The sequence below is a fragment of the Colletotrichum graminicola genome (genome assembly GCF_000149035.1).
Source record: "Colletotrichum graminicola M1.001 genomic scaffold supercont1.35, whole genome shotgun sequence".
Lineage (NCBI taxonomy): Eukaryota > Fungi > Ascomycota > Sordariomycetes > Glomerellales > Glomerellaceae > Colletotrichum > Colletotrichum graminicola.
This window is the reverse complement of record NW_007361039.1, coordinates 46978-62858: the sequence shown is the minus strand read 5'-3', so window position 1 is coordinate 62858 and position 15881 is coordinate 46978. Positions and strand designations below refer to the sequence as shown.

The 15881-nt window shown below is 55.1% G+C and overlaps 4 protein-coding genes across 4 annotated transcripts; 1 reads left to right on the top strand and 3 right to left on the bottom strand.

Annotated features, from left to right (window-relative positions):
- Positions 1–6717: 6717 nt before the first annotated feature.
- Positions 6718–8328, top strand: GLRG_07942 (uncharacterized protein; the record flags this gene model as incomplete). Its single annotated transcript, XM_008098627.1, has 3 exons — positions 6718–6951; positions 7067–8092; positions 8155–8328. 3 exons carry the CDS (start codon positions 6718–6720, stop codon positions 8326–8328), a joined length of 1434 nt encoding a protein of 477 aa, XP_008096818.1.
- Positions 8329–8647: 319 nt separating this feature from the next.
- GLRG_07941 (ATP adenylyltransferase) lies at positions 8648–9716 on the bottom strand (the record flags this gene model as incomplete). Its single annotated transcript, XM_008098626.1, has 2 exons — positions 8648–9526; positions 9588–9716. 2 exons carry the CDS (start codon positions 9714–9716, stop codon positions 8648–8650), a joined length of 1008 nt encoding a protein of 335 aa, XP_008096817.1.
- Positions 9717–10236: 520 nt separating this feature from the next.
- Positions 10237–11290, bottom strand: GLRG_07940 (inositol phospholipid synthesis protein Scs3p; the record flags this gene model as incomplete). The annotated part of the gene is made up of 2 exons (XM_008098625.1): positions 10237–10338; positions 10400–11290. The coding sequence occupies 2 exons, from the start codon at positions 11288–11290 to the stop codon at positions 10237–10239; spliced, it is 993 nt and encodes a 330-aa protein (XP_008096816.1).
- A 1070-nt stretch (positions 11291–12360) lies between these two features.
- GLRG_07939 (glucan 1,3-beta-glucosidase) lies at positions 12361–14908 on the bottom strand (the record flags this gene model as incomplete). Its single annotated transcript, XM_008098624.1, has 4 exons — positions 12361–13955; positions 14015–14278; positions 14336–14581; positions 14644–14908. The coding sequence occupies 4 exons, from the start codon at positions 14906–14908 to the stop codon at positions 12361–12363; spliced, it is 2370 nt and encodes a 789-aa protein (XP_008096815.1).
- Positions 14909–15881: the final 973 nt, after the last annotated feature.

Sequence of the window (15881 nt, the reverse complement as noted above, 5' to 3'; positions counted from 1 at the left end):
GCTCCGGGAGAAAGCGTGAATCGCTTCATGACCGAAGCATGGCTTGTGATCGGAGCAGGCTTGTCACAGACCCTAACTCCACAATATAATATTCGGTGACTTCCTTTGTAATCAACATCAGCTGGCACTAAGACGTAGCCGAGAAACTTTGTGGGAACTTTACAGGCCGATTTGCCAAGGAAGTCTATCTGAGGTCAGGCAACCCGGCCGAATGGACTGTTTTTCATTGGTAAATCTAAATAGTCCTTCCATTTAGGGCTAGGTTGATTTCAACCTCAACCTCCCCCGTAGGGAGAAACAACTCTGGTTCGAGCAGGGGAAAAAGAGATACTATGGTTGCATGCAACGCAACGTCATTTAGTGGATACGGGCGTGGAAGACACACTTGTACAATACTTGCCTTTCATCACAGTGGAAGAATTGAGGCGAGCATGCTCGCCTGTTTTCTGCATTACACTCAGGCCATTCCAATGAATTTTTTCTCATCTGATGCTTCTATCTTTCCTAAAACACAAGAAAGCTGCTTTCATCTTCGGATTGCTCAAAACACTCGTTACTGCCGACTTGAAAAAGAGCCCGGTATCGTTAATCAGGTCGAAAAGCCTCCAACAGCCAATCTATCTCCACACGGGATGGGCACGGGTAATTGTCATCCCATGTAGTATATTACATTGGCACTTAGGTTGCAAGAAGCTTGATACCTTTCCCTAACACCATCAAAACAATACGAGTATGATCAACTGGGAAGCTTGTTGTTTAATATCCTAGTCTAAGAAACTACTTCTTCTCGTCTTTCATGCCCTTGGCCTCGAGATATATACAAGCGCCTCGAAACCGCGCCTTTTCTTATAGAGTATCGAGAGCTAGGTAGCCTATTGTATGATTAATGAGCCGGGTTATCCATCCGGCTAAATCTACGTTTGAAAAAGAAAGAGACCTTATTTCGTTGGTATCCAGCCACTCCGGTTCCATAAAAACTGAATACCTTTCACCATCCACCCACCACCACCACACTTACCATCAGGTGAAGTCAAAAGGTCACTAAGTAGCAAGAACTCGTCAACGCATATTGCTTCCAAAGTCTAGTGCGCTTGATGAATCCCATTGCACTGGCAGCTCCGTGGAAGCGTACACTTTTGGTGCTAATAAAGTCGGCGATCCAACAAAAGTCTCCCCTCGACGCTATGCACGCAGATGCCATCCGCTCACTGATTTGCAACTATCGATGAATATAGCCATAGTCGTACTCGTAAGTATACTTGGGCGCAGTAATGTTGTAAGCACAATAGGACAATCACGTACTTCTAGTACAAATAGAAAAAAGAAAAAGGAAAAGGGGGGGGGGGGGGGGGGGGATGAAGACAACTAGCCATCAGGAGAGTTAATCAACTATGTCAACATGAAGCAATACAAAACTTAAGCCAGCTTGAGGCTGGATAACGCGTGATTAGGTAATCGAGCTGAGATGTACCTGGATTCGAAGGCCTTTCCATAGGTGTGCTCAATGTCATGTGCAATACTAGCTTGATAGTCAATGTATGGTTTTTGACAATAGCATATGCTTGTGCTCCAGCACATCATGTATGCTCTGAGCATCGCGATTATGAGCCAAACAAACATGACAACATGACCGTCAAGCACTCGCAGCTCATCCATGCTTTACTTTTATTCAAATATCAAATAGAGAGAAGTTTCGTTCAAATTGGACATTGGGAAGCGGCATGCAGCACAAGATCACGGTCGGAGGCTGTGGCCACTATCAACGAGGCCGGGAACTTCAGCCAAGCAATGGCCCAAGGTAAATAGCACCAAAAACGATACCATGCCAAGTTGTACCGCAGATGTTGGCGTTCCAAAGATGCGCAAGATTTATCTTGACTGCCTAGCAGGTGGCCGAATGAATTGGTGGTTTCCTTGTAGAAACGACCTTTGTATCAACCACCTGACATTATACCGGGGCTTTGGGGATGATGGTCTATCAAGTACGCCGACAAGACTCTGACATCGGCGTCGTGTGGCTTCAAGAGTTCCTTGCATTCCCTGGTGGCGATACAAAACGGGCAAGGGGGGCGTGGGGGGCGTGGGGGGCGTGAACGGGCTGGCCGTCTGTTTTGTCTCGCCGGGACGGCGTTTGCTTCCTGTGGCGACTGTCAAACAGGTTGCGTACAAACTAAGCCGGCAAGGCGGCCGAGCTACCTGCGAAGAGTCTGAGGGCAAGTTCAACACATGACTCTCCGGGGCGTTCGGCAAGGACTCATACGGCCAGAGCCGTATGTTTCCCAAGATACAAGTGGTTTGCCGTCCCGGGAAATGGGACCGTTCGGAAAACCCAGAATGAAGCGAGTTTGGAACGACCTCCCAGCCATGCGTGAGTCGAAAGGGGGGGGGGGGACTTGGTGCATGCCGTCCTGTTGCAGGAAAGCCACGTCCGCCGCCGCAGTCGCTCAGCAGAGAGAACAGGAAAAAGCAAAAAGCACCGGCACATCTGTGGTTTGTTCCGGACACATAAAAGCAAAATGTTTTGATTTTCCGAGACTACCCGACAGCATCTCTTCCCCCACTCTTTTCTCAAGAAGTCGAGTCAAGCCAGCCACGCAGGTAGGTATCGCTGCTTGGATACCAAGCGGTAGGGTGGTGATCCAATCAAGCCGAGCACACACATCTCGCCAGAAAAGGGGTATGGTGTGGCCGTATGATTCAACACACTCGCAGAGAGGGTGGGGAATACTTGGCTCGATTTCCAGAACGTGGGCTCCTAACCTGGTCCGAGTTTTCTCATTTTACGGCGGACGATCTAGGCTCGATCCATCAAGATGATCTAGTTGGCATCGAGATCACCCAAGTGACAGAATCTGCCTACCACGCCGTATCTCCGCCCATCTACCGTGGACAGCCACTGCTCATCTCATGGCAGCATGGCGGGTGTTCGCGGCACGTGGCCTGAGCTCGCCATCGACCACTCCCCCCCCCCCGGCGTTGCAGATCCGGCTGTCAATTTGAGGATCTTGGGATTTTGCTTCTGTGAGCCACCGTACCATGGGTTACGTGGAACTCCAGCGCTAGCAGGTCCCCGAATTATGACAGGTCTTATCCGCGAAGGCACTGGTCCGTTGTGACGTGGTCAGTTTTCTGCAGCCAAGAGTAAGTGACTTTGGCACGCAAAGCCGTTAAGCAGACCCTGCAACTCACCTTTTCTTTTGCTCGTCGCAGCTGAAGTAACCTGGTGCAGATCGAGCGACCTGCATGAGGAGTCGGCACAGGTACCCCTGCCCCATGTGGATATGACAGATATGACAGCCACTGGGCAGAGACTCGCATTCTGCAAGGTCGGAGATGGGAAGTCAATACTGGGACGGGGGGAGGGGAAGCTGCGGCCGCGGACGGGAACGGACGACCCGGCCGTACTGTATGTAGCGTATGCGTGGCGTGGTTGCTTTTGACGATTAGTAGTCAGCTCATCCCTACGCAAGCGTTCGAGCTTGATAACCTGTGTACCAAACATCCGAGTTTTCAGTCAGCACGAACGGTGATGTTATGTGTGAGAATGGGCTTTACCTCGGCCATCAGGGGCTCCAGCTTCGCCCACTAGCTCGTTCGATTTTGAAGTGGCTCGGTACTCTGTCAATGTGAGGGAACCCAGAGTGCCTTGTTGTGAGCTGCAGATAAGAGGCTTTGTATGGGCAACGTCCTGGTGTTCAACTCCCGTTAATAGGTAGGTCCGTCAGTTTTCCGCCCGAGAAAGTCCACCGATCGATCGACTTCACTCCCGAATCGCCTCCGCGATCTGCAAACCGAAAGATGAATCTCATTTCGGCTTTTTCTTGACCAAGTGAAAATGACAAGTCAGTACTCCGACCGAGTCTGTTCCTCATCCGTGCAATGCCTGCTTGCCTGCTAATGCCCAGAACCTCGCATCAGCTCAGGGCTGCCTTTTTTTGCCCCTTTGCCTGCTAGATGCATGGGACGAATAGATAAACATGTCAAACTTCCATATGCAGGTAGGTAGGGAATAGGAATGGAATTCGCGTTCTTGCAGCCAACCCAACCCCAACCATGCAAGTTGTCCGCCACCCTGGTCGCATCTTGACCACTTCCAGTCGGAATGACGGTGGTACTGCTGGCCCCTCCACCGGCCCGGAAGAACCGCCCGTTCCCAAAGGAAGTGTTGGCTCCAATCTCGACTCTTCCACGGACAGGGAAACAGAAGACCTACGATCCTGACCCGTTGCGATATTAGCAAAAGCGACCGAGTTGGAGATGGTTTTGGTTGGGCTTTTTGCCGTCTTACACGTTGGCTTTGTTTTCTCTTTCTTTTGACGAATGTGTGGGTCCTCCTCGTGGCATTCGAGATCTGAACCACCTGCTTTCTTTCATGCTTGTATGCATGCTTGAGATGGACTCCATGGGATTGGACAGGGAACTCTTCAGGATGACCTGGCGCCGCATCTCTCCACTGGTTACTATTGGCCGGTCTAAATCTTGGGACAGATTGGCATCGGGACTTATGACCGATTGCCGCCCGCACATCTGTTTCCCATCATCAGATAGGCAGTGTGCACTGCCTCCCCACAGCATCGCCCGCAAACCATGCAAGACATACACAGTGTGCATGGGACATTGCTAATCAACACGCCGCCGGACCTGGCCCGCCAGGCAGTCGAGCTCAGACCGACTAGGTATCGAACCGTCGCCGGGCTTGCCAGGTCCAGGAAGTAGGGTCTCTTTCTGCATGAGCCCGGCCTTGATTTGCCAGAGACGGCCCAAAGCCCCAAGGTCCGTCCGGGCTTAGAACACCCAGCATCTGGGACCCGGCGAACGGCAGGATGCCAGGTCTGCCACCCGCACGCTGGCGTCAAACGCCTTGAATACGTAGGTGCTCGTTCATACGACGCTGCGGAGAGCAGGTCTGCCATCTTCACCTTTCCACTTTTGCCATCAACAGTAAACGCTTGCCGCAAGAGTCCACCAGGGCCAGAGGATAGCCGGGATTAGCATGGAACGTACCTTTGATCTAGACACGACCTCGCTTGAAGAACAGGGATACGGGATCCGTATGATTGCATATTTGGTCTGGCTCGCCAAAGCCATAGAAAGCGAGGTGGATCGGGAACACGATGCTCAACGCAGCCTCCGAAGTGTATTCCAACCACCCGTCCGCAGATTGATAGAAACTGACTGACGTTGATAATCCATCTATCCCTGTGGAGATACCACGCTCCAACGTTATACATACGCGCGAAATCTGTCTTGTAGATTTTGTCCCAGGAGCCTACCATGCACCATATGTTTGGTGGACATGAGAAGAGGCTGAAAACTGACAGATTTACAGCCGTGGCATCAGAGCCATGCACAGGCCGCATCGATCCATGGGGGGACTCCTGCAGCACGGCGAGGCTCCCTCATCTGCCGCGCCTGGAAAGGCTCCATTCCATCCATATACGGCCGAATGTCGAAGCCGATGCCTCAGATGCGCATCTTGCTCAAAATGGCCTATTAAAGTCGTGTATGAGTTTCTTCTGGACAGACTTGCTCGTGCGGGAACGGGAGATCAGGCCGGAGCGTCGTCGTAGTTTGATCGTCCCGTTATAGCTGTGGTCGAACCATGAATGCCAGGATCGCGGGAGGGATTGCCGGGGGGGGGGGGGGGGGGGTAGTGTACGTTTTGGAGTCATAAGTGGCAGTTGCGAATGTGCGCTACCATCTTGGGAATATGACAGGACATTCGCAGGCGCTGCCATCATGTCGCCATGGTCCATGAGCCAGAGTCGTTTGCGTTTCTGTCCATCACCGGTGCTCACTTAGCCCCAAGTTCCACAGCCTTAGGCGTCTGCTCGAGTAGCTCGAGAAACGTCGGTTAGATACGCAGTTGGCCTTGCTGCCACGGTCCTTGGTTACTGATAGACGTTTTGCAGGGCCTGAGAGCAGGTATGACGCTGCTCTACCGTGTGCTACCCCTACTTTTAGAAACTCATGGCCAATCTTTAAATACGTCCATCATTTATGGCTTGTGTGCGGCTCGAGGGGGGGGGGGGGGGGGGGGGGGTTATACCCGTCCCTTCGTACTTGAAAAGAACGCCTCTCCCGTCAAGTCCATGATGTCTCGGTTCTTCATCAATCAGGCCCGTATTCTGTTTTCATCTTACTTGTTGAGTCCTGTATTAGTATCACAGCAATCGCTTCACATCTCGGTGGCTTGTTTTCAGTCATCGAATGCACTCCAGCCTTTTGGTTCTTCACTTTTGTTGTGTCACACCCTCCCCGAGCTTAAGCCTCTTCCAGACCTGCTCGTCGTTCGTCTCCGTCTGTCTCATTGGCCGACCCGAACATCTTGAGTATTCCCGTTCTCTTGAAACTTGGCCAGAGAAACGAAAGAGAACTGGTTCGGCCTTGCCACCCGTCGGCTGCTAGCCGTGGACGAACCCCTATACCGCTTTTTCCCGTCGAAGCGAACACCACATACATCTGGCACGCACCCGTAGAACTCCTCGGGATCCCACGCTGCATATTGCATCACTCGCGCAGAATTCTTCATTGACCGCCGGAACTGCCTCCACAACTTCCCTTCTTCCATCAAAAAACACTTCCCGGAAGACGACATCGTACGTGCGAGTTGAGACAACACGGAACGCCGACAGAGCCCTAGAGGAAGGAGCGGTGAGAAGGGGAAAACCATCAGTCAGAGCCGTCTCTCATAGTCTTGGAAATCTTTCGTCCAAGATGTTTATGAGCGCTCCTCCCCGTTTGGCCGTCCATGGCTCGGACATCTTCGCCTTTAAGCAGCTCATGAAAGCCCAAGTCCCACAGCGCTCCAACGACAGACGCCAGAGAAAACTGATCGCGCGAAACGGCAAGCATCCTTTGAGCTCCAGGTCGATACACCAGCAGAGCGCCATGACGAGCGAGGATTGGTCTTTTGCCGGCGTGCCGGAAGGAATCCAAGACAGTTTCGAGGTGCGTTGGCTCACCCTTCCCCCATCTACACACAACCGGCTCCCCCGTTCGCTCTCAAAGCTTCTTCTGAGATGTGATGAAAACCAGAGCCATTGACTGACCCGTCATGCCTCAGGTCCAGCAACTCCGGAACAGGTACCTGGCCGGCACCGCGGGCAGCCCTTATGCTGACCCTGATCACGGCACCTTTTTTCAAAGGTTGCAACGGCCTGATGGCTTCTCCGGAAACAAACGCCCAGTCATGGATCACAACCAGCCATGGCAGTCGTCTTTTGGAGTCCATGAAATGACCGACATCCAATCCATGTTTGCTCCGATGCAATTCCAATTCGATTCTGCCTGCATAGATGGTCTCCCCATGCAGACGCCGAACAGCATGGACCAGATCATGCCCGCATCCTCTGCAGGCTTTGCCCTCTCGGACGCGGGCACAAGTTTTGGGAGCTTTTCTTCTGCGGGCGCCTCCAACCTCCTCGAACCCTTCGTTTCGGTTGGTTGTGCTGCACTTGTTCCCAGTTCTTCGGATCAGTTCGAGTATGCCAACTCGCCCTTCACGAGGTCTTCCTTCATGCACGAGGATCTCACCAACATCAAAGGGGCTCCCCCGTCGCCGCCGCCATTCTCTGAGCCGACACCCCTCCTCTTTTTCCCAACACCGCAAGACCAGCTCGCTGGGCGCCAGTGTCATATGGCAGATCAGCAAGAAGCAACGAGGGTTCCGGTGCTGGAGAGCAATGGTAGCTGCAACGCCATCAAGTCCGACCCTACGGCCCAGCAAATGCTGGCGCCAAGGCCGCGCAAAGAGCTTCCAGATCATCCGCGGTCATCGCGAGCCCACTCAAGCAACGCCTCTTGCCGCCATGGCTCTCCATCTCGGAAGCACTTGGCTGCCACACACAAGGCGGAACTCCGGCCGAAGCAGTCGAAACCTTGCCCGACAGAACCCTCCCCGGTAGATCTCGCGGAGCGTTCTGCCAAGGATGAATACTTGCTCAAGGCCAAGCAAGACGGGCTGACGTACCGGGAGATCCGGGTCAAGGGTAACTTCACCGAAGCCGAGTCGACTCTGCGCGGTCGATACCGCACACTTACCAAAAGCAAAGAGGCCAGAGTCCGGAAACCCGAGTGGACCGATAAGGACGTGAGTGGCCCCCCTCCTTGTGACATCGGTTACCTAACCAAGCTGACCGGTGTGACCTGCAGATTCACCTGCTTCAAAGGGCTGTCCGCAAGTTCACCAAGGGCAACAACGATCCCTCCTCAACCAAGATCCCATGGAAGCAGGTGGCGGAGTACATCCAACGAAACGGCGGCTCGTACTTGTTCGGAAACGCTACGTGTCGCAAGAAATGGGACGAACTCGCCCTGGCCGCATAGGGATGCCAGGCGGAAAGGTTCCGATGTGATGCGTTGGTGTGGGTAAGGTTGGATAATGCATTGCGATGTGAGATCGGATTTGTGACTGAAGAATTGTAATGACAGCAGAGCGGTTTACTTTTGATAACAAAAGCGATGCAGGGAACGTGGACCAAACAGCGACTTTTGGATTTCGATGTCGAATGGAATGGCTGCTTCCCCTCGCTTGCTTGTACTTAATCAGCTAGAGAGCACTGTCGTCGTGCAGATGTTTGCCTGCGAGTTTGTTTCTTCTTTTTACGGCTGGAAGGCATGTTTGCCCCCTCCTTTTCTCCCCGCCTCACAATTTCCTACTGTGTCCCCCATCAACAGCAAGGCCGATTTTCGATAAGATTTCCAACAATTGGACGCCGTCGTTCTTTGCTTTCAGTACGTTCCATTCGGCTTCGTTCTTCACCAGAGCGGTTCCGGCCAGGACCGTCCCGTTGAGGCAGAGTTCGCCCACCGGCGTGCCATCCTGGTTGATCTTCGCCCCTTCAGCCAATCGAGGCAAGACAACCAAACGGTCGCTGGTCATGGCCAGATTGTAGCTGATGGGAGCATCGCCATCGCCATCGCGGGGATCGTTTACAGTGCCGATCTGGGCCGTTACCGCTTCGACTGCCAAGTTGAAAAGTGACAGATAAATGGAGTGCATCTCTTCGGGCGTCATGTCGCGATGGATCTTGTCTGCGAAGGTGGAGAATGGTACCCCGGAGGCGTCCGACGAGCCCAGGCGTTTTGCCAGCACATCCCACCGCGAGTCCTCGGGCAGCCCGTCCCTCATCCGCGCGACAGGCAAAAGCTGGATGTGACGGTGTGGCTGGCTTGCTCCCGAGTGCGGGCCGCTATTGAAGAATGCGTATAGCTCGCCGTCTCTTCCCTCATGGCCATGTCCGTATTGTCTGTAGGCCTCGATGCAAGCGTAGGTAGCTGCCAAGTCACGGGGCTCGAGGAGGTGGGTCTGTTGCTTGAATTCCTTGGTGGCCAATATGAAGTGTTCGGGCACAACTGCGAACTTGTTCAGAACCAGGTTGTGACCCGAATCGGGAAGGTCGACGATGAACAGGGGGCCCTTTTCTGGGCTCTCGAACGGATCGAAGGGCTTCCGAGGCTCGTCAGACTTGGACCTCGACGCGGTCGGCTTGTTTGCCAAAGCGGGGGAGAAGCGGAGCTGGAACTGCATAGAGGGTGTCAATTAAGCTGCATGCGAGTCATAGGTAGCGGCGATGCAGGCTCACCGGGATCGAGTTGGCATGAAGCACGGTGACCTGGGTCGCGTAGTATGTCAGGTCGCCGTTTGAGCGAGCCTTGTTGAAAGCGGCCCTGACAAGCTCTGGCAGGTTGACCGGGGCCTTGATCGGCGACATTCTCGGCCCTGTATGTGGATGGTTGACTGATTTATGGCCGTGGTGTTGCGATGTTGAAGGGAGAGGGGGAGAGGCCGCCGGAGGATGAGGTCATATCTTGTGAATAGGCTCGGGGCAGGAGCTACGGGCACGAGAGCGGTGCCCCACCTCGGACCGACCCCCCGCCCCCACCCCCACTGAGCGCGCTCAAAGGCCTTGTTCGTTGTTGAAAGTCTCGACACCGAAACAGGTGACACAAAGAAGGTGGCTTTGTTTATGGGCACTAGTCCTCCTATCATGGTAGTTATTATTGTCCGTTGTTTCTTGTCACTCCGATTCGTCCGAGTTTTCATATCCTCCCTTTCAGGGGTTGTCATCGTACGCTACTCGTTGAATCAAAGAAGCCAAACGATTGATTACAAAGGATACAAGAATTCATGGAACAGTGTTTCGCAACGTAGTGGAAATGGGTATTGATTCTATTGTACAGGCAGCACGCCTTGAAATTCTCTTCTCTCGTGTAGTTCTCGTGTGGCCTAACCTAGATACCGGGCAAGCCAACGGCTTGTCGTAACGCAGGAACGAACCGGGGAAGAACGTATACGCCGTAGAGCGCAATCATGGCCGTAACGAGACCGGTGACCTGCCACATGCGTTAGTAGGGGTTACTCGACGTCGTCATTCGGGTATGCGTAGTTTCGTACCTTCTCGAACCAAGTGTGGAAGTAGATGGCCGTCATGAGCAGCATCCAAGAGCTCAAGCCAATGATGACGGTAGCGAACTTGCCGCCCCAGCCCAGAGCATCGCCGGGTACGGGCTCCCCCCTCAGGCCCTGAGCCCCGACGGTGGCCGTCTTTACGGCGCCGTCCGTCATGACGACGCTGCGCTCTTCCCTCCCCGAACCTCTCCAGCGCATGACCACCCAGCCGACCTCGGACAACAGGAAGCCAGTGCCGAGGACCAAGAGGAACACGTGCCCGGAGATATCGTGTCCGCCACTCCAGCGCCCGCCAGAGGCCTTGCACGCAACAGCAGTGAAGAACTCCTTGGCGTCTCCCTCGCCCATCTTGATCTTGTCCTCGACAAGCTCGCACTTGCCTCCAGTCCAGCGGAAGCTCCGATCTATAATGGCCGGGCCGAAGAACCACTGAGTGACGAAGAACCACCAGGTCGTGACGAGCACCCAGCGGAGGGTCGCCTGGAGCCGGACAGTCGCGTTCTTGGTGCCAGGGTGGGTGAGGAGAAAGGCGAAGAAGGCGGCCGTGATCCAGAACCAGCCACGCTTGACGAAGATGATGTTGAACAGGTTCGATTTGCGTGCAAAGTACGAGGGCGCCGTGGCGGTGGAATGCGCCTGCGTGGAAGCATCGTAGTGCGAGGCGCGGACGTCGGGGGAGAGGAGGGAAAATACGGTTCCGAAGAAGAGGATTACAGGGAACAATGAAAGGACTATCGTCTCGGCGGGCGTGGGCAGGTAAGGGCTGTTGCGCGTCGTCTTGAGGGGGGGAGAGGGCGGCGAGGTAGCGGCGCCGTTGAGGTCGTCGAGGGCGCGTCTGGTCTTGGACCGCAGGTTGACGGCGGGCGGTGAGTCCATTGTAGAGAGGTGCTTGGGAGCGTTTTCGATGTGCGTTATCGCATAGAGGGCAAGGAGGATGCCAAGGTTGAGTAGGATGGATGACAATGAACGGGCGCCGGATCTTGGAAGAAATGGACGGTAGAGTATGACGTTGGTGGTGGTGCAAAGGACAGGCACCTAGAGGGTACGTACCTCGTAGTGGAGCGCGGTGGCTAAAAATCGGACAGTCGGTCACTGGGAGACGCCGACCAGCGAATCACGGCGCTGGAATCTCGGTCAATGTCACCAACCGAGGCTCACCGGGTGCTAGGGAATGAGAGAGAGGACACATTGCGACAGAACATCTAGGTCGAGGAGAGAAGAGGCGACGCCACACTACCTACCCGCAAAGATTTGGTGTTCATATGATGAGTGTATGCTGAAGGAGCTTGAAAGGTTCGTCCCTGAGTACCGAGCATAGCATCATTGGGATGTTAACCCTCTTCCTTGAGCACCAAGCCTTAGGAGTACGGATAGTCAAGATGGACCGTTTAACGCAAGACATCACAGCATGAGGTAATTCGCCGTTCTCAAGTCACCGCCGAGGAGCAGAAGTGGTCAACATCAAGTGATTCGTGTATAAGTGGTATCAAAGTGCCTCCAAGGCAAAAGTGTGAAGAATGTCAATGCCGCCCGTTCCCTCGTCTTGTATCTCCGCGAAGCCACGGTGTATAATAAACCCCCCTGGGGCCTGTTTTCCACAAACCTCAAAACTCCCGGTATGCAAAAGTATGTATCCTGCAGCAAGAAAAAGAAAAAAACAAAAACAAAAAAATACCCATAGTGGGTGGGAAAGAAAAGGGGCAGACGCAGCAGCCTCTACCACTACGGCAGATTGGCTACGCCTGTACGAAAGTAACACGTGTCTGCGCGCTGAGCAGCTGGTGAGCATACTCATACGCGTCGTCGTATGCGGTCCTCGTCCGCCACAGGCCGAAATCCACCGGCATGGTCATCGACGCCGGCAAGATCCCGTAGCTGGGCCTCTCCTGCTAGGTCGTCGGCTCGTGCATCGGGGCCGGGGGTCCGACGGCGTACGCGGGCCTCTCCTAGAGGGGCGCCTGGAAGAAGGCGACGGTGGCGCAGAAGTTGTTGCGGTTGTCGCTGTCGAGCGCCGCGCTCTTGCCGTTGACCGTCACCATGTTGATGGACGCCTTGGTGCTGAGGCCGAAGAACTTGATGTCGCTGTTCTCAAGCGAGACCATGTGGTCCTGGCAGTTGTTCTCCCCGACGCACACCTGGTCGTAGTTGTCGAAGAAGGAGTAGAGCCCGGCGCCGTAGATGAGGATGTCCTTGGAGTCGATGGCGCGGACGCCCCAGGTGCGCGCGCACTTGTCGCCCTGGCCGGCGCAGAAGGTCTCAAAGTTGGGGTCGAGGATGGCCTCGTTGACCGTGAAGGGCGTCCTGGCGTCCGGGTTGCCCTGGTAGTACGCCGTCTCGGTCTGGATGTGCGCCATGTAGACGTTGGACGCCTTGTTGAACTGGTAGTTGTACAGGACGCTGTGCTCCGAGGCGGTGCCCCAGAACCAGGTGCCCTTGGTCGCCTCGCAGAGGACGCCGCGGCCGTTGTAGACGTTGATCTGCGCCTTGCGGTCCGGGAGGTCGAGCTCGTGGTCAGCAACCCACCACCACGTGTTCTCAAAGTAGCCTGACGACTCGGGGGTCATGTGGATGAGCAGGTAAGCACCCATGCACTCGGGGTTGGCGGTGGTCGTGACATTGGGGTTCTTTGCGCACTTATCCGACTGCAGCTGCGTTCCGGCGCTGCCTCCGATACGCCAGTGGACGTCCCAGAGACCGGCGGCACCGGGGGTGGATCCCGCAATGTTGTACTCCATGAGGATGGCGCCCGGCTGAGGGCCCTGGGTCTGGAGGATGATGTCGCTCATCTCAAAGGTGCCGACGTCGCCCGGCTTGCCGACGCGAAGCATGACCTTGGGGTTGGCCTGGTCCTTGAAAGCGGCACCGTTGGCCATCAGGAGAGGCCAGACCTCGCCGGTGATCTTGATGTCCTTGGGCACCTCGATGGTATCCGAGATGATGTAGGCGCCGTGATCAAAGTAGACAATGTCGTTGGGACCCGCTTTGTTAAACAGTGCCTGGATGGCCGCCGTGTCGTCGCTCTTACCGTCGCCCTTGCAGCCGTTGGCCTTGGCACTGAGGAACGAGCTGGCCGGAACGTTCTCGTACTGAGGCTTGCTGCGGGTGACGACCTTGCCATCGGCACCGAGGAGAACGGGGGGCTTGACGATGCCTTCCTGAGCGTTCTGGATGGCCTTGCCGTTGCCGGCGGCGCCGCTGTAGGCCTTGCCCTGGATGAAGGACGCTACCTTCTGGTTGCCTGGCAGGACGGTCGTCTTGGTGTCGACGATCTGGACGGCGGCCGGGACGTTGGATGACATGTCAACGTTGTCGAGCACCAAGCTGCCGTTGGTGGCGGTCGAAGCCGGGTTGTAAGCAGTCAAGACACCGACGGGGGTGTTGCTGATGACGCTGTCGAGGAGGAGAACGGAGCCGACGGTCTGCGAGGTGGCGCCACCGTTGGACATGTCGATACCGACGCCGCAGTTGTTGATCTTGAGATCCTGCAAGGTCCAGAGCCAGTTCCAGTTCATGTAGACAGCAGTCTTGCAGTTGTTGAAAGCTGTTTTACGTTAGTCTTGCCAATTACAGTTGAGAGCCAAGGACCAGACGACGACTTACTCATGTTACGCGTGGTGAACTGCTGCGATCCCACAAAGGCGCCGTACTTGCCACCGTTAAACGTCAAGTCGGTCATGAAGCCACCGGAGCCGTTGTCGATGAAGATTCCCTGCTGGACGTTGGCATCGCCGCCGTCGGTACGCATGTTGAAGACAATGTTCTGCAGGCTGGTGGCCTGGGCAACCTGCCAGTGGATACCAGCACCAGAGGTGAACGGCATACCAGTCAGGTCGATGTTGAAGTTGCGGACAAGCTTCCAGAAGTCTGGGCAGGGTTAGCAAACGCTCCTCAGCACGCCTTTCTCTGGGGGGATCAACTTACTGTTCTGGTTGGTGTGCGCGTTGTTACCCTGGTTGTCGTACGGGTCGGCATCAATCACAGCCATGCCGGTGAAGCTCGCAGCGGCCTTGATCGTGGGGAGGGCAGTGGCATCTCCAACCATGTGGGTGTAGTACTTCATGACGATGGGCTTGCTGACGACGTAGGTGCCGGCAGGGAAGTAGACAAGAGCAGGCGTGGTGGTCTGGGAGTCACAGCCGAAGCCGCAGCGGTTGCCATCGTCCATCGCTGTGTTCAAGTTAGCCGGCCAAGTTCCAATGCATCAAAAGCCAAGAAAGTCAGGGTCTTACCGGCCTGGATAGCCACGGTATCGTCGCTGGATCCATCGCCCTTGGCACCGTAATCCTTCACGTTGCGGTAGATCTTGTAGTTGGCGTCGCCAAAGGCAGACACGCCGCGGCGCTCGATCGACGCGACCCAAAAGCCGGAGGCGGCATTGGGGGTAGCGGCCTGGGGAATGGGTGCCGGCACGGGTGCAGGAGCTGCAAGAGCGTCCAGAGAGAAGAGGCGCAGGGCCAGGAGTGTGGTCGTAAGGACCGAAGAGAGACCCATCATGACGTAGAACCAGCTGTTCCAGGGGTTCCTATTGTGTTGTTTTGTCGGTATAAACTGCCCGAGGTCACGATATTAGCCCGAGGTGATTTGAAAAGGCGACGCGAGGCGGAAGGAGAGCTGCGAATCAACCCAAAACTCAGCCTTTAAATGATGAAGAAACTCGAGACTGCCCGAGGGAGATATGGAGAAAGACGAAGCAACTGCTTATTCGTATGTGTGGGAAAAGAGTCGGGAGCGGGATAGGGCAGGGTGCTGGTCGCGTCTTGACATCCGAACCATGATCCAGAAGCCACACCTTAAGTATGGCCAGCTCGTGAGTGTCAGTGACTAGCTGACACTCGACTCTCACCGGGCCGCTCCACAAACAACCCTTTGGTGCCTGTGACTAAAAGGGTCGTTGTTCGTCACAAGTCTGGATCATGTCCCATTGTCTACCGCTTTCAGACAAGACAAACACATCTTCCCCATCGGCTCCCTTCAGTCCAGATTCCAAGAGAGGGAGGGGGGGGGGGGGGGGGGGGGGGCCTCAGATGACATGTCCTACGTCACGGTACTGGCCAAGAAGACACCATGCCACGAGCCTCCAAGAGCCATCGATATGAAGAGCCGAGACAACAGACCGGCCGGGAGGGTGGGGAAAGGGAAGAAACATAGGCACGGGACCGGAATCCGGGGGGGTCGGCGCACAACACTCACCAAGGGTTGGGTTGAAACTGACGGCAGCGGGTGACGACCGATCAAGGCGTTGGCTGGTTGATTGGGGTAAAAGAATGACTTTGTGACGAATCCAAACAAACGAGAGGGCGAGATATCCCCTCCAGGGAAGATACAACAAAACGAAAGAGCGTCGAGGGGTGTGAGGTTGAGGCAACGAGAGAAGGGAGGGGAGTGAACTACAAGCTTGGAAGAGGTTGACGGTCACCGTCTTATATCGACTTACCCGAAGTGCAGTCCCCTGCTCCGCCGAACGATT